This window comes from Pipistrellus hanaki (assembly GCF_964339955.1).
Source record: "Pipistrellus hanaki genome assembly, chromosome: 4".
NCBI lineage: Eukaryota > Metazoa > Chordata > Mammalia > Chiroptera > Vespertilionidae > Pipistrellus > Pipistrellus hanaki.
The window spans coordinates 65473306-65495638 of NC_140506.1; the positions used below are offsets into that span (position 1 = coordinate 65473306).

The 22333-nt window shown below is 43.9% G+C and overlaps 1 protein-coding gene across 1 annotated transcript in view; it reads left to right on the forward strand.

Annotated features, from left to right (window-relative positions):
- SNX24 (sorting nexin 24) overlaps positions 1–20472 on the forward strand; it is a 120419-nt gene extending 99947 nt beyond the window's left edge. Inside the window, exons 4-7 of the mRNA XM_084881385.1 lie at positions 12862–12956; positions 14242–14274; positions 14801–14865; positions 18944–20472. Of these exons, the coding sequence (XP_084737511.1) occupies positions 12862–12956; positions 14242–14274; positions 14801–14865; positions 18944–19011 (261 nt within the window). The 3' untranslated portion in view covers positions 19012–20472. The remainder of the gene's footprint in view (positions 1–12861; positions 12957–14241; positions 14275–14800; positions 14866–18943) is intronic.
- Positions 20473–22333: the final 1861 nt, after the last annotated feature.

Sequence of the window (22333 nt, forward strand, 5' to 3'; positions counted from 1 at the left end):
GGATGTCCCCTCTCAGGGGACATGGGAATTCTAGAATATCACTCGGATGTCCCCTCTTGGGGACATTGCAGTTTATTAGTGATTACGGGGAATTGAGTTAATTCAACGCACGTTTCGCAAAGTAGCGTTGAGTAGCTGGTAGCCAATGTCCAGAATGGTTCGGAGTAGCTGGTAGCCAATGTCCAGAATGGTTTGGAGTGCAAAGGGTTAATTCCTGTAAAACATTAACTGCATAACTATAGCATTTAAAGAGGAGACTCCATGATGTGGTGCTTGTAACTGGACAAATGTAAAATGGTGTTGGAGGTCTTTATTTTTTATATTTTTATATATATATATATATATATATATATATATATATATATATATATATATATATATTTTTTTTTTTCCCCCCAGTACACTGTATCTTAACTATAGTAAGAATGGGTGTGCCTAACCCTGACCAGTGTCCTCAGTGGTTAGAGCATCGGTCCATGCACTAGAGGGTCTCCGGTTCGATTCCCTGTCAAGGGCACATACCTGGGTTGCAGGTTCAATCCCTGGCTCTGGTCAGGCATGTAGGGGAAGCAACCAATTAATAATGTCTCTCTCACATTAGATATTTCTCTCTTTCTCTCTTCCCTCTCAACCCCATCTTTCCACTCTGTCTATAAAAAAAACAAAAAAATCAATGGAAAAAATATCCTCAGGTGAGGATTAACAAAAAATTTTTTAAAAGAAAAAAGAATGAGTACCTAGGAAGGCCTAATCGATCTAAACTATACCACATGAAACCCAGCTGTGCTGGAGCCGGGTCAAAGTGTACAGTATGTAAAGAAAGAGTTTCTGCAGCTGGTTTGGTTCTGTGGATAGAGCATCACTCTGTGGACTGAAGGGTCCCAGGTTTGATTCCAGTCAAGCACACATGCCTTGGTTGCAGGCTTGATCCCCAGTAGGGGATCTGCAGGAGGCAGCCAATCAATGATTCTCTCTCATCATTGATTGTTTCTATCTCTCTTTCCCTCTCCCTTCTTCTTTGAAATCAATAGAGATATTTTTTTTAAATAAATAAATAAAATAAAGATAATGCTAATTAAATCAGAGAAATAAGCTAGGAGGTAGTTTGGGGAATGTTTAAGGGACTTGAGAGAGCAAATTGTTTCCAAGCACTTTATAAACACTTTAAAACATCAATTCATCAGCATGCATAGGCCATGCTAATTATAAATCTTTCATTAAAAACCAGCCTCTGGAGGTTCTCTCCAGGCAACTTCTGAGCAGCCTGGTTCTGATTACTGTTTCTTCTTTAAAGTAATAAGGAAGCACTTCCATAAACATATCTTATAATTTATATTTAACATAGGGTTCACCCCAGTATTTGAATTACTACATCATTTTTGGTTTGCTTTGTAATACTGCTTCATTCCAATGTGCTGGTCCCTGGACTTCATTTTGACTTAAGTAGGTAAGTAGCTAGATTTAATTGCTTTTAGAATTTGTTTTATTCCAATGGATCATCAGCAAAGTAGATTCTGGTGCCACCTGTCATTTGAGTCACATTGTTATTCAACGTACCGTTAGGTCAGAATCGAAAATGTATAAAATGTGGCTTTAAAGTATTTTCCCCAGTCAAAAAAGAATTAAGTTGGTCAGAGATTGTCAGGTAGGTTGTGAAATGTTATGAGGCCAGACTGCTTTGGATTTGACTCTTGTTTTCATTTTTTCAAATACAGGATATAGATTAATGGAACTTGTTGCCTTTCTTCATCTGGGAGTCTTTATATACTTACTAGTTGCCCTGTGCACGAATCTGTGCACCAGTAACTCTCTGCAGGGCCTGGACACTCCGCACCCACTGCCCAGAGGCTCTCCACAGCCCAGAGGCCCATCTGCTGCCAGTGTGGAATGCTTGCCTCTTTGCCACGGTGATGAAGCAAGCATTTAGCCAGGCCGCTCACGCTGCCCGTTTTCAGTGGCCGCCTCCCCCAGGACTGGGGGACTCAGAGGACTGGGTGCCGCCATCTTGTGGCTATGGGCGCCACCATCTTTGTGATGGTTAATTTGCATATTACCCTTTCATTAGATGGGATAAGAATTAGTTGAGATGTTATGATAAACTTAAAATCCAAGAAAAATCAGGAATGTATTTGAAGGGAGTCAATTTCAACAGTTCCCTTAAACTTATCTGTGAGATAAATTAAATGTATAAGTACTGTAGAAACATAAATATAGGGTAAAGGATTCCATGGGTGAGTGATCAGTAGTTTTAGAACCAGTGAGACCTGGGCTCTAATCTTGACTGTCCCCTTACCCCTGAGAAACCTTACATAGGTGATAGCCATTATGAGCCTCAAACTCCTCCTCTACAGAATTTAAATAGTGATAGTGTCTCACAGTATTGTGAAAATTAATTAAGATAGTCTAGCACAGAGTATGCCTTAAGTATTATTGCTGTAAACCATATGAAATTTGCCATCTTTGGTAGGTTAAATTGGTGCAAGTTCATATGACTCAACCTAGTATTCATCATATCACATGAAATTATTGTATAATTTTGCCAAAAAAAGCTAACTTAGCCCAACCTGAGGGTTTAGGGAAAGTTTCCTAAGAGAAATAACCCTTGAGCTGAGACTTGAAAGGTAGACAGGAGTTGGCCATTTGAAAAGAGGTAAGAAGGGCATCCTATCTCATAAAGAGTGAATATGCTAATTGGCTGCCACACCATCACAAAAATGGTGGCACCCACAGCCAATAAGAAGGGAATATGTTAATTGACTGCTATGCCCTCAAAGATGGCAGTGCCCACAGCCACAAGATGGCAGCATCCTGTCCCCTCAGCCCCACTGGAGCCACAGGCCCAAGGCATACACAAACCTAGGATGGTGGCTGCCCAGCCGTCCAGGGCCGGCCCGAGGTGCAGGTAACCAGGGCTGGCTGAGGCTTGCGCTGCCGGTAGTTGCAGCAGCAGAGGTGTGATGGGAGCATCGCCTTCCCCTGATCACCAGGTAGCCTCCTACCCCTGAGGGCGCTTGGATTGTGAGAGGGGGCAGGCTGGACTGAGTGCATGAATTTTCATGCATCGGGCCTCTTGTTTCCAATAAAAGATTTACATCAACAGAAAAAGTTCAAACTAAACTAAGGTGGGCTATTTCAGTAGTGCTGTTTGGATAGATTGGGCCTTTTCTGGCTGTTACAAACTCTTATTGCACTGTAGTCAGAGGTATAGCCTACTGGCCTAGGACAATATATTCTTAATCAGGAAAAAAAAAAAAAAATGCTTGTGCATAACACCCCAGGATCTGCACATTTAATAAGAGGCTGTATGCATGTACTACTAAAAATCCATACATTAAAATTAGAAAAGATAGATTTATTTATATTTTTAAAATCTAAAATAAGTAGACATGCTAATATTTGTATTCCTGAGTCACAGTTAACAGTCTTGCCTAATCCCCCACATGTCTATAACCTACTTTGGAGACCACTGGCATAAAGAAACATACACTGGCCGAGGTCGGTTTGGCTCAGTGGTAGAGCGTCGGTCTGCGGACTGAAGGGTCCCAGGTTCGATTCCGGTCAAGGGCATGTACATCAGTTGCGGGCACATTCCCAGTAGGGGGTGTGCAAGAGGCAGCTGGTCAATGTTTCTCTCTCATCGATGTTTCTAGCTCTCTATCTCTCTCCCTTCCTCTCTGTAAGAAATCAATACAATATATTTAAAAAAAGAAAAAAGAAAAAAGAAACATACACTGACATGGACAAAAGTCTTCCTAATGCTTCTCAACCACGTTTTGTGAGACTTCGTGTGGTTTTTGTTTGTTTGTTTGTTTGTTTGTTTTTCGGCATCTGTATGGTCTCAGAACCCCCAATCTAAAAACATAGTGTAATCATTGGCTTAACGCTTATATATCCCTGGCATCCAAGTCAAGGAGCTAATTCCTAGGAGAAGTAAAACCACTCCTGGGGAACATACCTTGGGCCTGGCCTGGCCCATCCCACAGATGCAGACCTGCTAGTACTGAGCTCATGGGTCAAAACTACAAAACAGAAGAAAATAAACAGCTATGAGTGATTGTCAACAGACAGAAAATAGCAAGATTAAATCCCAAGAACAAGTACAAGTACAACTTAAGAGACATCCAACATAAAAATGTCTAAAGTAATTAAAGGAATAAGAAAAGATCAGTAACCTAAGAAAACAAGACCAGATTTGAAAAGGAACCAAAAATGAAAATGGAGTCATTAGCGTTAACTCAATGGCTTGATGAAGAAGCAGGTTAGAGGCAGCCCAGGGGTGAATATGCACGGTCCCTGGGTCTGAGGAGCACTCCTGCTGTTCCAGTTGCAGCCAAAGTATAGGTCAGGCTGTGTTAGGTGTACCTACATGCCCCACTTACCACCCACCCAGCTGACACCCTAGATGGCCCCAAATCCAGAAGGGAAAGAGCAAAATCCTCCTCCTGACCCTGAAGCCCCGCCCAGCCCATCCAGCTCAGGCTCTCCTGCCTTAGTGCTCAGCTTCATTGTTTTCTCAGGCTCAGCCACGCCGCTGCCCTTCTGTTCTTCCAGGACCATGTCCACCCTCCACAGGCCTTTGACCAGGCTGTGCTTTGTGTCGGAAATATCCCACTCCTCTAATCCTGTTTGTTCCGTCATCTCCCGGCTGCAGGACTGCCTTCCTGGGGAAGCTTTCCTTCACCCCACAGGTTAATGAGGTGCTTTGTTACTAACCTTTTATTTTTATTTATTTATTTATTTATTTATTTAAAATATATATATTTTATTGATTTTTTACAGAGAGGAAGGGAGAGTTATAGAGAGCTAGAAACGTCGATTAGAGAGAAACATCAACCAGCCGCTTCCTGCACACCCCCTACTGGGGATGTGCCCTCAACCAACGCACATGCCCTTGACCAGAATCAAACCTGGGACCTTTCAGTCCACAGACCAACGCTCTACCACTGAGCCAAACCAGTTTCAGCTGTTACTAACCTTTTAATCAGCAGCCTACTCCCCTGTAAGGTACTTGTGTCAGGTTGTAAGCTCACATTCGTCGCTGTGACTATTTGGACACTGACCATCTTCCCCACGAGACTAGAAGGCCTGGGAGGGCGGGATCACGTTTGTTTTGCCAGCCATCGAGCCAGTGGTTGTACCTCGTAGGTGTGAAATAAGCATTTTATAGGAATAAATATTCCAGAACACAATTTTTGACACTAAAATAGCTCAAATGATGGTTGGTTTTGACGCTTTCTATTGTCCCATGGTTAGTTCTGCCTTTTTTGCCATCGGATCACAAATGCTGTTTCCTCTTTCCAATTGTTCTGAAGGGAAATTACATTATTTCTTTTCATAGAGACTTGACCATGTCAAATGGGCCCTCGTCAACATCCAGCGTTGGGTGTGGATCCCCGGATCTCTTGCACGACAGTCAATAAAGGCCTGTGAGACCACAACAGATGTCTGTTGGAATTCTATAAGCAATACAGTTTTTCCAGGCATGGAGCAGACACATCCGGGGGACAGTCTCTCATTTTATTTAATTTTTTAATTTTATTGATTATGGTCTCACATAATTGTCCTTATCCCCCCATTCCCATCCCAAACCCCTCCCTACATATGCCCCCACCCCCCTGTTGTCCATGGCCACTGGCTAGGCCCATATGCATGCATACAAGTCCTTTGGTTGATCTCTCCCCCTTACCCCCACCCTCCCCTACTTTCCCTCTGAGGTTTGAGAGTCTGATCGCTGCTTCTCTTTCTCTGGGTCTGTTTTTGTTCATCAGTTTATGTTGTTCATTATTTCCTCTAGATGTGTAAGATCATGTGATCCAAGAAATACCCTTTTAAGAACCGAAACTGAGACAAACCATAATGGTTATGCTGAGAGGCAAATGAATCAGTCTGTAGTGAGTTCCTTTCTGGGCAGTCTCTCTTATTAAGCCTGCGCAGTGCAGTGGGGTCTTCAGAAGCCACATCTGATTTTTAGGTTTGAGGAGGTCATGAGCCTTTGTAGGTGTATTTACTGGCTGGCTTTTTAAAAGCGGTCCTTTGATCACCTTACCGCAGCTCCTTTTGTGAACTTGTGAGCAAGTGGCGGGTGCGGGTAAGCGAAGACTGAGGACGGCAGAGCCTTGTGCGCTGGCAAGTTTCCGTCCCGGGGGACGCGGACCCCGCAGCCCACTCACCGCAGTGAGGAGTATCGATTTTTCTCCCTCCTTGCTCTCGCTGCACCTCCGAAGTCGGTGCGCTATGAAGCATCTTTCCTGGCGAGGCAAGGAAAAGCCGTCATGAACTTCATCACCCCAGCAATCGGCCGTTTCAAATTAAACTAGATGGGATAGGAAAAGGGCCTGCAAGACTCAGGGAAACCTCCCGCCTTTGATGAGTTCCCTGGCTTCTGTGACAGAGCGCTTCCCTGCTGTTGATAACAAACCTTGATAGACAAGGGGAAGAAATGTGGGTTTGTTTGTATGTGGTTTTTTTAAAAAAATCTTTTGAAAGGAGAATAAGAGGATCAAATCCGTGAAGACAGCACATCTCTGCGCAGCGATCTCGGAAGGTTAGCCAAGTGGCCGTGTCCAAGTTTTCAATAAGGATGTTCCGCTCCCGTTATAATTGGCTGCTGGGTAGGTTTGGATCTAACGAGAATGCCAGCGTTCGATTTCCCCGTGTCCTCGGTGGAGATGTGTCACCGTGTATGCTCGCCGCAGTGACAATTTTCTAAAATGGAAACTCGTGGGAAATCATTACGGTGTTTATACGTCTCCCCTGGCGGACGGCTTTGTCCTGTGATATTTTCCCGGTGTTTTCCGCTGCATGATGGCACCTCCGGAAGGTTAAGGCAGAACAAGTCCCCCCGTAATTTTGTGAGCGCATTTTACTTACCGGAGAAGAAAAGATAACTGACAATTAAGTGTTTGGGATGTCACAGAAAGAGCATGTGCAACTAATCAATGGGATCCTTTGGGAACGTGATTTTATAAAGCTGATAAGGTGGAAAAATTGGGGTTTTGTGATTTGTGCTACATGATGATAATTGCACCTCGTCAATAAGAGGCATTTCTCCTGGCGTAAACATTGAGCTTGCAAGAGAAACTGGTAGCAATGCAATTGTTTTTCTGTTCAATTCTGGAAATATTTTTTTTGGTAAATATTTTTGCAGAGCATGAGATTTCCTCCCCCACCCCCCCACCATATTTCTAGAATGGTATTACTAAAGGAATATCTGTTTGTTTTAAAAAGAGTCATGTATTCTTCTGAAAATGAGTAACATTATGTGAAGAATTTTATATATGTGTGTGTGTGTATGTGTGTGTATACACATATATATACATATACATATATGTGTATATATGTGTGTGTATACACACACAGGAATTTCTTTAGTGAGTTTTTCCGGTCATTCTCTAGCACCTGCAGGCTGCATGTGTCTGACAGAGCAACTAACAACATTCCACGCCCAGGATGCTTAGCAGCTCTTAGAATGCCTGTTCTTCCCATGCACGTGCCAATTTGCTTTGTTTTACTGCACGTGTTCCAGTTAGAGAAGACTTCTCCGCTGGTTTGGACAGTACTTTCTTCTTCCCGCAGCTTTGAAAACCATCACCCTCCTTAACAGAACGGTTACTTAACATAAAGACCACCTACCCCCTGGGCCCTCCCTGCCTCATTCCCCGCTTGGCGCCCCTCTGGGTGACCTCCTCCTCTGGACGAAGAGCGTGCTGCCTTCAGCAGAGGGTAGGGGTCGCTCAGTTCCGTTTCCACTTGTACCGAAACAGCTCCTCAGTATTACACCAGTAAATTTTAATTTGATGAGATATAGTTTCAACTTTTTCTTCAACTTGTCACGTTCATTTTTTGAATGCTGATGTTTCATTGCATACATTAGATGCCCGGCCATGTGTCCCAGCTTGCAATGTCAGAACTCTGCCTCCAGTTGTTAGCTAAAGAATTATACCCTGGCCAGGTTGCTCAGTGATTAGAGTGTCGGCCCTCAGACTGAGGGTCGTGGGTTGGGTTCCTGTCAAGGGTACTTACCTCAGTTGTAGGCTCGATCCCCACCCTGATCAGGGAGTGTGCAGGAAGCAACCAATCGATGTGTTTCTCTCACATGGATGTTATTCTCTGTAAAAACAATGAAAGAAATATCCTCTGGTGAGGATTAACAAAAAAAATTTAATCCTATATAATAAAAGCCTAATATGCTAAGTGCCCAGTCATCCAGTCGTCCATTCAACCAATCAAAGCATAATATGCTAATGATATGCTAAGGACGCTCAACTGCTCTCTATGATGTGCACTGACCACCAGGGGGCAGATGCTTCGACCGGTAGGTTAGCTTGCTGCTCATCGGGACTGAGCAAGATGGTTGGACAATGCCTTAAAGCCCTCCTGCAGCCCCTCCCCAGCTGGCTAACCTCCCTCGGCCCTGATCATGCACTGGTGGGGTCCCTCAGCCTGGCCTGTGCCCTCTCACAATCTGGGACCCCTTGGGGGATGTTGGAGAGCTGGTGTTGGCCCGATCCTGCAAGCAAGGTCAAGGGACCCCACTGGTGCACAAATTTGTGCACTGGGCCTCTAGTTAAATTATAAAACAATTAGGTAGCCCCAGTCTGGGACCCATCACTGCTCAGCAGTTCAAAATGCAGGGATAGTACCAGAGCCCCTCAGCCATAATAGCAGGGGTAGTACTACTAGCATGGGCAGTTCCTGAGCCCCGCAGCCATACTCTGACTCTGCAGTAATCGAATTGAAAGCATATTCTCCTGCATGTTTGGCTAACTTTGGGGACCCTTCACACCACAGATGGTTGAAGTGTGGAGTTACATACAGAAGACTCAGAACCCATGGATGTGAACTACTTTAGAAATTTGGTGCAGCAATAGATTTTGGACTTTCAGAAAGAATCCTTCACCAGGATAGCCTCCCTGGTAGACAGGTATTTTCCACCACAGCTCAGAGCTGAAAGCGCTCACGAGTTCTAATAGCAGGACACACACTCCAGTGGGTTCTCGTGGACAAAGGAGGAGGAAAGTGAGCAAGAAGGCAGCCATCCTTGGGGCACTGGCAGGCGCGCCCACCCAGCAATGCTGCAGGCCCCAGACCATGGGGAAGCTAACAGCAGGGGTCCTGGGCTGGGCTGTCGGGCCTGGGAACCTCTGGCACTGTCAGCACAATTACAGATGTATGTGTCCTTCTCAGCAAGCAAGATCCTCAGCTCTCATCCAGTTTTCAAAGGGATTCATGAGTCATTGAGGGCAAGGAGCCCTGATTGCTAGATGGACAATAATCCAAACTTCCAAACCCGATAAAATAGGTTGGTGGCAATTGAGACAACAAAAAGAGTCAAAGGAAACAAATTAGCATTTATTGAATGTTAATTATGTGCCAGAGACTCTTGGAGACATCATCCAATCCTCCCAATAACCCTCTAAGTAGAGGAAGTATTTGAGCCCAGGTCTTGCTTTTAAGCTTCCTACTACACAACACTGCCTCTCTAAAGAATGAACATGACTGGCCATTGAAGATAAATCACAAATAAAGAGAAGCAAGCTAAAACAATGGGGAAATAAGATTAGATATTGAACAATTATATATATAAAATTTATTTATTTATTTTTAACTAAGAGCTTATCTACTGAATAAAGTTGGGTGATTTAGCCCAGACTGTGGTCCCAAACATGTGGGATGGCCCTGGGGTGCAGCTTCTAGAGGAAATGATTCTCCTTGAGCAAAAGCTTTTAAAGAAACTGAAGATGTAAATGGACAATGTGAGCCCCACTTCACTGTTGGGTATCTCGCGGATGCGCTCTTGTGTTTATAAACCAAAAAGTTTTGTTGAACCCCTTTTGCATGTCTCTACCAATTCATGACAGTCATTCACTTACATATATCGTATTACATTAGGTACGTTCTCCTGTATTATACTATATCTCTGCTTGGGCTTATGGATTATTTTCTTACAAATCTTCTTAGCAAAATTTAAGAATACTCTTACCATGCAACTGAGTGCTTAACTAACCCCTCAATGCCACTTAGTTGATAATTGTAAATCCTGAAATCCATATTGGCCATTGCTTTGTGGAAAATATTATATGAGCATATCAAGTGAACATTCAACAGAAATGCTCACAAATTGCTAGAGGTTTCTATATTTCTTTTTAAAAAACAAAAACAAAACAGTATATATTACCTAAAACAATGCTATCATCTGTTTGGAATACTCTGTTTGGGGAGGCTGAGCAGGATTCATTCCCGTCCTGGTGTTGCAGTGTAAACAGCTTTTTGCCTGTCTTTTGTCATTAATGATCATGCTGGAGATGTAGCCAGTGCATTGTAAGCCAATCTGTCAAGGCAAATAAACAATTCACCTTGTTAAAATTCCCTAAATCTTGCATTAATAAAACCAAAGTAACCCCCTGAACACTCAAGAGATGTCTTCCTCCATACTACAGTGATGGATGACATGTCCAAAGATCCTGGAAATTAAGTAGTTCAGGTCATTAAAAGTGTCCCACACTTGTTATTGATTTAATTTATTTTAAAAGGTGGGGGTGGAGATAAGAATGTTACAGGCCCCCTCCCCATTTTTTTAATCTGAAAGCTACCACTTGTACACATAATTAAAATTATTGCTTGGGTTTTATTTGTTACAACATTAAGCTTTTTTTACTCAAACACATATTATGTTATTCTCTTAACCTGATATCTAGAAACAAGTAGATAATCATTGTAACTCATGTTATGGAAAAAAAAAAAAAAAGCCTTGGAGCTTCGTTTGTATGATGGTGCCTGGAACCTAGAGTTCTGGGCACTGAAATAATGACCTTTTGGATAGCCCAAAATTTCGTCAGGTAGATAAAAATTCAGATGAAGGTCAAATGATTTGAAGGAAATCAACTAAAATAGTAATGAAAGTATGCCTCTGGATAGAGGAATATTTTTTCTCTATTTTATGAATGTTTCCTTTTTCTACTTTTATAATAAAGAAAAGAGTCAGCATTTAGAATGGGAGGATGGGTGGGTAAATGGATGGACGGTGGGTGGGCAGGTGGATGGGTAGATGGGACAATATTTGAAGAGTGGTAGAGTTTTTCACTTACATGTCCCTATAGTCTAAGGAAGTTTAGGTTATGTGAGTTGTCTATTTGTTTGTCACTAATTTTCTCTACTAGCCCATACTCTACTGGACTGTTGTACTCATTACCTAATAGAATAGATGCAATTTGTTTTATAATTTAACTAGAGGCCCAGTGCCTAATAGAATAGATGCAATTTGTTTATTTAATAGATAAAGTATGACCCTCAAGTATCTTTCTTTTTGTTTCTTGTTTATTCCTTAATCTTCAGCGGGCACAATGGGCTGTGTAAGGACTAATAACAGCCTCAGACAGGACTGAGATGACCCCTTTCCAGGGACTGAACAGCAGGAGGGTTGAGCACTGGTACAGAGGTCAGACTGCTAGGGCGGGCAACCTATATAGTTGTTCACTCTATTCAAATGTCTGAACTGGGTAACAGTATTCCGGAACTGTACAAAATGGAGTAGCTCACTATGTGAATTATAGCAAAAAACAATATGTGAAATTATATATATATATATACACACACAAGACACACATCATTTGACCTTCTTTTGTCATGTTATGTACCATATGCATCACCCTGCAGAGCTGTTCCTGATCAGCTATGTGAATGGTATTTCACCATTATTCTCATTGTTCTTTAAACAACTTGTTGGGGGAAAAACAGCCTTGGTACATTGTGAAAATGACCCGTGGCAAATTATGAAAATGATCCTTGAAAATAGTTATATTAATTTCAGAGATTAATTTCATTTATTGATGCTTTTTCCATGATCTTTGCAAAAAAGGAGGGAGTGGCAAATATGCAGTCAGTTGGAACGCTTGGCCGACTCTTAAAAATAGATATGTATGAGAATGTACTTTACAGTTGTCCACTAAATTTCTCCTTGAAATTGCATACTTTGGGTACCTGAGAACAGACATGGTTATGCTCTTTAGCAGAGCTCTATAAATGGAACAACTCTGTGGATTTGTTCATCATATAGGCTGATTTACACTTAGTGGTAAAGCTGTTACGCTTTAAGTGGAACTGTCCAAATAACAATAAATGTTAGTTGATCCTATTGTTGAAACCGGTGATAGCTATTTAAAAAAAAAAAAAGTCATGTCTAGTATTTCCTAAATAGTAGTGGTCTCTTGTAGCACATGAACATGTAAGCGTGTGCACACACGCACACACCCTAGACTAGGGGTGTCGAACTCAATCAGAGAAGGGGCCAAAATCTAAAATCCAGCCTAAATCGCGGGCTGAATGGTTTACTGAACAGTCATAAACTGACAATGTCATAAACTGACAGCGGAGTGCAGTGATGACAGCGCGGTGCGGGCCACATTGCAAGGCCTGGCGGGCTGGATTTGGCCCGCGGGCCTTGTGTTTGACACATGTGCCCTAGACCATCTTAACACTCAGGAAGGAAAGTCTGAGGTACATAGGATGGCAGTATTGTTATGTTCCTAGGTTTTTTAAATGCTCACTCTGGACTAGAATCCCCTCAAAGGCAGGAACTATATTTACCTGGAATCCCACTGTGTTGCCCTCTTAACATCTGAATAGCAGATGCTTTGTAAATCCTGTTTGGGTGAAAGAATAGGGGAAAAAGGAGCACGTGCTGACATTGAGTAGTGCATGTGTGGGTCTGAATTCGTGTGAAATTCTTGGCGGGACCACACCGCCTATTGATGGTGAGGAACGATGCTGGTAAGAACTTTGATGGATGGTTATGACTTTTTGAAATAGTTTATTTGATTGATTGCCTAGCAAACTTTCTAAATCTGCCTTCTGCTTTCACAGGCTGTCATTTTAGAAAACGAAGAACTTCCCAAACTGTTTCTTGATTTCCTAAACATACGGCACTTGCCATCTCTACCAAAGGTGGAGAGTTGTGGGTAAGCATTGCTGTTTACTTATTGGACATGTATTTTATGTTACTCGTCAATCACTTATTGGCCTGACAAATATCCCACAGCAGGGGCAGCCTGGCCACACCCATCCTTTGGCCTGGGACAGCACTCTTGCTCGCCCCCTACTTGTAGTCAAAGGAATTTCTCCTGAGCCTTCCCCAGATTGTGGCCAGTAACTCAGGATTAGATTTAAGGACCTGATTTGTTAAATTATGCTACTACATAGAGCTATGGTACATGATGGAAATTGTGAATCTAGATATTCTATTTAGGGACTAATATGTTTGTTTGTGCACACTTGAGCAAAGCCTGTATCTTCTTGGCACATTTATTATTTCAAAGTTATAAATGGCCTTAAAGATCAATTTACACAGCTGCCCTTATTTTCGAGTTGAGCAAATGGAAACACAGGGAGTAAGTAGCTTCCTGAGATCTCTCTCCTGGAAGCTGACAGGGCCTGGCCTTCTAGCTCTCTCTCCCCACTCTCCTGCCTCTCCCTCGGGAACTTCTAAGTGGGGCTGTAAACCCTGACCCCATCTACCAAGGAACCAGGCATTTGACCTCATCAGCCACTTGGAAGAGTTCTTCTGAAGAGTTAACTCAAAATTAAGCTACCCGCCCAGCACTGGGCGCCTGACTTGATATGCACCTATGTTGAGCTAGTCACCTAAAGTCATCAGCAGCATCCCTGACACATCACCTTGGACTCTGAACCTCCAAGAGGGAAGATGGCGTTATCCATTTTCTCACCGCCTCCAGACCTGCCTGAAGGACCCACACTACCTACAAGACATTCCCGAGAACCACACCCTGAGTCCTGTTAAGCCAGATACCGGTCCCAGCCCCCTTGCCGGTAGTGTTTACTCAGGGCCACTTCCCACCCAGTTATTCCCTGGCTCACCAAGCAGGATGCCTGGTCTGGGTATCCTGCTCCAACTTGCATGTGTTTACTCAGGTTTGAGGTCCATATACTGTTGTGTGTTATTAAGAGGAGATCTTGGGGATGAGTGAGATCTTTTCTCCATTTTATAAATCCAGAAGTAAAACCATAGGATTGTTAAGTGATCTTCAGGAAAATTGAATATTGCAGTCTTAAGGTTCCTTAGAACGATGTATCAGCCATGAGGTGACTTCATGGAAACACCTGAGTCTCTTCTCAAAAGGCCTCCCGACTTAGAGCTTTAGGAATACTGACTGTTTTTTTCCTTTGTTGGCATCAACCCTGACCTGACTTATATGGTCTTTTTCTTTTCTTTAAAAAAATGTTTAGGTCTTTTGAGGAAACAGAATCTGAAGAGTCAAGGTAAGAACTAATAGTAGTCAGTTAGGAGTTATGTAATATAAATCCAGGAAAGGACCATGGTTTTGTTAGGTGTTACCATGGTATAAGTGTTTCAAGTCATAATTTTCTTTGTTCGGAAATTGATTTTGAGATGATAAACATTTGATAGGAAGGTCAGGAAGTTACCAGTTCCATCCAGGAGTGACGGAATCGGAGCCCTCCATTGTTACATGCAAATAATAAGTAGCTATTCTTACCAATAATCATACTACTAGATTAAAAAAAAAAAACCCACCCACACTTCTCAGCAATGATTTATTGTCTGGGTTGTCCATCTGCTTCAAATTCCACAAAGAAATGTAGGGAAGAAGCATGCCGCACGGGTCTGTTCCCTCTACCCCTGCTGGCTGTTCCTCGCCCGTACTGCTAGATACTTAAACCTTGAGATGTCCCGGTACAGCAGTTTGATCCCCTCAAAGCTAGTTTGTAGTGTTTTCTGTTTACCGTCGTCCTCTGATGCTGACATGCCTGTTCTTGACCTTTCCAGCAAACTGTCCCACCAGCCGGTGCTGCTGTTCCTCCGGGATCCATACGTCTTGCCTGCAGCCAGCGGTAATCAAACCTGTCATCTGCTAACAGCTCTTTACTGATCTGACCCTGCACCACATAAACCACGTTTTTAATACAGGTCTAAGGGAGTGACATTGGTCCGAGGCTTAATAATCTGCCAATAAACCAGTGCTCTTGGTGTAAGAGACATTCAGAATTTTAATTGGGGCAAGGCTTTCAGGAGGAAATATAATTTGTCTTTCTCTCTTTTACCAGGCCATTTTGAATGAGAGGAATAAGGGGGAAAGGTATTTGCTGCCTTCAATGGCTGAATATGTATTTTTAAAGTTGCGTAGTTAAATATAATGAATCATTTAAGTATAATTGTAACCAATATGTTAGCCTGAGCCCTTTCTTTATGCCAAGAAATTGACGTTTCTCGGTCCCTCTCAGAGTGTTTTGTTGTGTACCTCTTGATGAGAACATCCACAGACGTTATTTCGTTTCCTGAACCACCTTATGGGAAAGGCAGGGCAGGTGTCATCACTGGCTAATGAGAAGATTAGGGCTCAGCGCGGCACCACCGTGCCTAGCCTCACATGGCTGATGGGTGAACCCTTTGTTGCCTAATTTCTCCCTCTGTGTTCTTTGCAGAAAGTGAGTTTTTAACCTTTGTCTCTGAGAGTAACTAAATAGCAATAGATAAATTTTTGAAACCATTCCTACATTATAACAATAAAATCATATCCAGAGTAAGAGCGAGGGGACTATGCTGTGTAGCAGAGGAGCGTGTACTCAGACCGCCCACTTAGCTGTCGTTTAAAGAAGGCTGGCCAGGATGCAGCCCTGCTATGTCAAGGGACCATTCCTAGTGCCCTGACAAGAGAGATCTACTTTTGCTGTGTAAGAAGATGGTCTCATAGCAGTAATTGCCTTTCTTCAGCATTTGCTTTCCATGTTTAACAATACACATAGCAGTTGATAGTATATTAACAAAATGTTATATTTAACAAATCTTCAAATTTATTAGATTCAAACGGGCAATGTTTTATTAAGTACTAGAGGCCCTGTGCATAGATTCGTGCACTGATGAGGTCCCTTGGCCTGGCCTGCAGCTCTCTGACCTCTCCCCAGGGGTCCTGAAATGCAGGCAAGCCGAGGGACCTCACTGGTGCATGATTGGGGCCCAGGAAGGGCCTGTGAGAGGGCTCCAAGGTGTGTCCAGCCCATGTCGCCCAGTCCAGATAGGCCGGACCCCAGCAGCAAGCTAACCCACTTGTCAGAGTGCCTGCCCCCTGGTAGTCAGTGTGCGTCATAGCTACCATTCGAACTGTCAAATGGTAGCTTAAGCTTTTATATATATATAGATTCTTATTATCTTTTGAAAATGATTTCACAAGTGCTTTTTTGCAGGAATTATTTATACTCAGTTATTTTATGCATTTGACTGGAATTCCTGTGGAAGTGTAGAGAGTGGACTAGAACAGCCAGGATGTTTTATGGAAGAGGGTAGATAGTTTATAACCCCTAAATCCAGTTCACTAGCTTATTAAACACCATGCACTATGCACCTGGCTTAACAGTGAAGAATGGGAGGAACTTTCCGGGAAAGGACATCAGGGGGCAAATGTCAGGAGTTAGAAAGAGTAGGAAGTATGTGTCATTGCTAGAACGTTGGTAGGGCTGAATGACTTGCACAGAAAGGGATTCTTGTTTGAGAGGAAGTAAAGTGCACAGGTTTGGTGGGCAGGATGGGACCAGGTCTGGAGTAAACAGTGAGCCGGTAAGGGATGCTGGCCGCAGTGCTCTTGTTTTCCTGCCCCCGTCTGGCAATTATTTGGTAAATGCGCTCGCCGAGCAAGACCTATTTTCATGGAATGTTGGCCAATCCAATTTCAAAATCAGATTCCTGTTCTTCTAAAAATATTATACTAATGATAGTCTTGCCAATCTTTAGCATTTCATTTAAAGATAAATTGTGCTTGCATCACATTAATGTTAAGGCTACTCTTCCAGAGGATGTAGGTACGAATGTGGACATTCCTTGACAGATATACCGACCCTCACAAAATTAGAGGAGGGTCTGTCTTTAAAGTTCTAACCATTTAACATTATCCTTTTATAAATGCTGATAATCAGATGTGATTCTTGTAGCACATGTTTTCAGCCTTTGTTCCTACTTTTCTGGGGAATTTAAACAACTCTTGCCAAGGCTCCCAGTGACTGCAGTGTGGCTAAGCTGTATGGACATTTTTTTTCTTTTTAAAAATATATTTTTATTGATTTCAGAAAGGAAGAGAGATAGAAACATCAATGATGAGAGAGAATCATTGATCAGTTGCCTCCTGGACGCCCCACACAGCCCACAACTTGGGCATGTGCCCTGACCAGGAATCAAACCATAACCTCCTGGTTCAGCCACTGAGCCATCCCAACTGGGCTCTGGGGACATTATTCAGCCTCCTGCTACTTGACCTCTTGTCAGCTTTAGCCCTTTCTCCTCCTTCAAACGTCCCCTTCCCTGAGCTTGCCCACTTTTCACCTGAAGGCTGTCATAGACCCTTCCCTCATCTCATGGCACATTCTTTCAAATAATCTCCTTGCTTGTGGCCTTGATTACCATGTGTAGACAGCTGAGTCACCCTACTTATTTCCGCCCCAACCCTCTCTTGTGAGCTCCACACTCTCACCGTGGTTACGGGGCCCTCTGTGAGCTGGCCCTGGCTCACGTCCCCTCACACCCTCCGGCCGCACTGGATATCTTGAGGAGTTAGCCTCAACTGTGCTCCTCCTTCCCCCTCAGGGATTCCATTGCCATGGGTGGGGACGGCTGTTTACCTATATTCCAAGCACTTAGCCAGCGCCTGGTACATTGTAGTGAAACTGGTACTGACCATGTGCCAAGCTCAGGTCCCAGTACTTCGCTTCACCCATCAGTTTTTACAACAACCTACCAGGTAGGCACTATAGTGAAATCCCTCACTGGCCATATCGAATACATCACCACTTGGATCTTGCTCCAAGCCAGTCTCTGAGTGGCAGCCAGAGTCATCGTTTCAAAACATGATTCAGTGGTGTCTCACTCTGCTTAAAATCCTTGGGTAGCTTCAGAGAAAGCCTGAATTCCATTCTATTCTTGAAATGCCTCCCCAGCCCCGCCCTCAGGTCCTCAGGCCTCCTCACTGCTCCTCCTGCTGCCCTGGGCTTCCCTAGGCCTTGTCCCTTCTGCCCAGACTTTCCACCTGCTTCGCTCCCTCTTCCCAGCCCTCTCCTCCAGGAGCCTCGCCACCCTCCCCGAGGAGGTCTGACTCTCCTAAGTGGTTTCACATTGGATTCATACATGAAAGCGTTATTTGTGTGTGTGTGTGTCTTGAAGTATTGGACCACTTAATTTCCTTATACCTGTACTTACTTCAAGTGGTTGGCTTTAGTATAAATCCCGGATGCAATGCTGTGCAGATGGAAGTTCAGAAAACACTCTGAGCCGTGTGATAGATCGGTTCCCTTGTCCAAATGATGTGCTCGTATGTTACCCACCCTGATAACCGGAACATGGTACGGCACACCGCACGGCTGTGGGTGTCCTGTGTATCTCCTGTAAAAATGCAGCCAATTTCTCACGCTTGCCAGGATGGCTTTTGTCGGAAATGTGCCCTTAAATGTAGACAACTGGCCCCCCTCCTCCTGCTCCCTAAAAGCTAGCACATAGAACAGGCACACCAAAGACTGCTTGCACTAGCCGCTGTAAACCACGGTGGAAAAACTGCAGCGAAGTATTCCCAGTAGAAATCTTGGAATTCCTTCAAGTATATTGAGATTTTGTTAGAAATTGAATTGCCAGTGTAATCCATCTTCCTTGGAAGAAAACATTCAGATAAAGAGCTGGGGCCCAGCCGCATTAGCCGTTAGAACATCCCTTAAATCAATAAGCTACAAATCTGGCCGCGCATCCCCGCAGCGCCGGGTGCCCCGCTGAAGCGGTGCCGGGCCGGAGCCGCATGACGGATGGCCCTTTGGAAGCCAAACTGCTCGGCGCTGCAGATTCCCAAGCCACGGCCGGCCTTCCCTGGTGGACTTCTGCAGAACGCGGTGGCGTTGCACAGATGCGCACGAGAAAAGCAGTTTTCCTTTTGTCTTGCAGATGTCCCCAACGTGGTCATCGAAGGAGTTCTCCACGGGATCTTCTACCCTCACCTGCAGCCCAGGTAGAAAGCCTGCCGCGGGGGCCGGAAGAAGCTGACGTCCGTTGCCACGTTATAGTCGAGGAAATCGATCACCTACCAAATTAACCCAAACTCTAGGACATAGCAGCTCTAGCTAGTGGTGAGATTCACAGGCCCCGCTTCACTCAGGGCAGGGACATTTCCATTAGAATGGTGCTTTTAAAAATAGAAACGGAACCAGGGCTATGCTGAGGTCAAGGCCACACGTTCAAAGCATAGACTGTAGCTGCCAATTTAGAGACCCAGGAGCAGGGGGCCCGGGAGGATCGCCAGGAGCACCCGGAGCGACAGAGCCCCATGACTCTCGGCCTCACTCGGACCGTCTGCTAATTGAAAAGCTGATCCTGAGTCGCACTGAGGCTGATCAACTCCGGTACTTCCTGGTTCAGATTTTGTGACGTACTCTCATGTTTTCATCCTGAGGTTTCCTCGGCCAGGGATAGATACGTTCTGAAGTGCGGGCACCGGAAGGGTATCACAGAAACGCACACTGCTGACTGTGAGGAAGGCGCTAAACTGGAAATTAAATTCTGCTGACAGTGTCAGGGCAGCTTTTAAATCATGGCGTTTTTAATTGACATGACAGTGGAGTTGAGTCATACCCCGGGGTTAGCATCTCACGTCAGTACGTGAGGTAAAATGAAAGCCCTTTGGGAAGGCATCCTGTTGGAAATCCGTTCACATCTCCAATGGCCGTTTTCTCCTCCAGTGTTGGGAGAAAGGACTGCTGCTTCCACCGAAGACCAATGGAAATTGTTGGTGTGTGTTTGGGGGCTACACCTACCTTTAAACACTAGCGTCACACCTACCCCTGCAAGATGCTTGTCCCCTGAGACAGCATGGGCACTGACCGTGACCGAGGGGACGCTCCACACTGACAGCACTCACTTGGTTTACACAGGGCGTCCATTCACTGAGTAGGTGGTATTGCCATGGGATTTACTGTTATTTTTCTTACTGTTTCCTTTTTCGCTGACCTCATGTCTTGAATTAAATGTAAGTTAAATGTGTCTATGATAGGACTCTATGTTAGGACTCTACTGTACACCTTGAGGACATTCGTAATTTGAGTAGTAAAGGATATAAGCATATGTGCAGCCTGTATGTATGTGCTGTCATTTGGGCATTTCGTTGAAAACTAATTAATAGCTCAATTATTTATGATTATTTTAATAAGCTTCTGTGTGGGAGAGAAGAATATTTAGGTTCAAAGCTAATTACTGAATCATGTTACTTGATTAAGATATAAGTATACAAGTTGAAAGCCTGATGCAAACTTTTTAGAGATATGTTTATGATAGATATGGTACCACATATTAGGAACAAGCAAGAACTACTCAATGTCACCAACCAAAAATAACTGAATGGTCAAGTGTTGGAGGTATTTTTTTAATGTTTTTGTTATTAGCTATTTTGAGTTAAATAAAAACAGCAAGAAATATTTGAAGTTGTCTTCTGCTCCTAATATTTTGTTGGAAATACAAATTGTGTCTTGTCTCTTTACATACACACACAACTTCTCATGGATTCACATAGAAATTTATGTCTAATACTAGAGGTCCAGTGCACGAATTCCTGCACCAGTGAGGTCCCTTGGCCTGGCCTGAGGGATTGGCCCAAAACTGGCTTTTCGACATCCTCCGAGGGGTCCCAGATTGTGAGAGGGCACAGGATAGGTTGAGGGACCCCACCAGTGCACTGTCAGAGCTGGGGAGGGACTCAGGAGATTGGCCAGCTGGGAAGGGACTTTGGCTCCAGGGTGTGTCCAGCCCGTCTAGCTCAGTCCCGATCTGCCAGACTCCAGTAGCAAGCTAACCTACCAGTTGGAGCGTCTGCCCCCTGGTGGTTAGTGCATGTCATATCGAGCAGTTGAGCGGCCTTAGCATATTACGCTTTGATTGGTTGAATGGATGACTGGACACTTAGCATATTAGGCTTTTATTATATAGGATGACAAGGTAAGGGTTAATTACCTCATCTATTAAGCCAAAAAATACTCATTAAGTAGTTATGGTTTACCAAGATAGTAATAATTTAAGAAAATAAATACCAAGCATCTTTAGTGGCATACTTCTCAAGAAATAATTTTTGAGAATTAATATTTTATTTTTAATTTATCTTTATTGTTGAAAGTATTGCAGATATCCACCCCCCTCCCCCCATTGACTCCCCTTCACTCTGATCCCGCCCCCTCCCCAGGCCTTCACTGCACTATTGTCCATGTCCTTTTTCTTAGTAATGACTTTTGCTTTTTATTTTATGTAAATGTTTGATATATAGTTTCCTATTCCATTGCAGGAAATAGAAATAAAATAGGTATTTTAAGCAGAATGAAATAATAAGGGACTGAATACTTATAGAATCTTTGAAAGAATGAGGAGGGTGAACGCCTGCTGGGTCTCCAGCAACAAATTCCAGAACATTCCAGCAAGCGCCAGTACCCACATGCCGGGGGAGCTACAATTTTTGCCTTAAGCAGGAGTTCAGGGAGGCACAAGGCTGCTACTGGAGCCGCTGAGGTCAAAACCTCCCCTGTAGCTGCGATCCAAGGATCAGCATGTCGGGTTAGGAAGTCACTGTTAGCGCCATAACTGCCTCATAGCCGCTAGGTGCCCTGGGAGCTAGTGACCGGGCACTGGAACAAGGGGTCCAGCTGCCACCACCTACTCCACAATGGCCTCAACACCCATGGCCTTGCTTCCAGCAACCGTAGCCCCAGCAGCAGGAAGATGGTGTTCACCTACTTCTGTCTTCCACTCCACATCCCACAGAAGTCCATCCAGTTGTCAGAACCTTATTCTCGATCCCCAGCATCAAAGCAGTCTGAGAAGGACTTGGAACTTTCTGGTCTCTGCAGCAACTCAAAAGGCCCAGGAAGCAAACTTAGCTTTAAAGTCCCGGTTGGAAGAAAAAGGTTCAAGATTTCAAATTGAGACAGCCACCCAAAGGAGAGGACATAATAGTTACCCTCTAGGCTGGATGGCGACCCTGACCTTGTTTTCAAAGGCCTGGTGTACTTCAGGGAGAAAGCCCTCCACACCCTCTAAAACAACGAATGGTGAGAAAATGTCTATGACTCCTCATAAAACTTCAGAAGTAGGCAGCATGTTAAGCCCTTTCCAAACTCTCCAAATTTGTGACTCTGAGCATTCTGACCGACTTGGGATGAAAATAAAACTCTATTTGTGGGTCTTGTGATGCACTGTGTGTGATTCTTAACATTTGTCAGATAGCCTTCCCCCCACCCCCAGACAGAACTCTTGTGACTAGTCACTAATTCTGCATTATTGCCATTGATTTTTCCATTG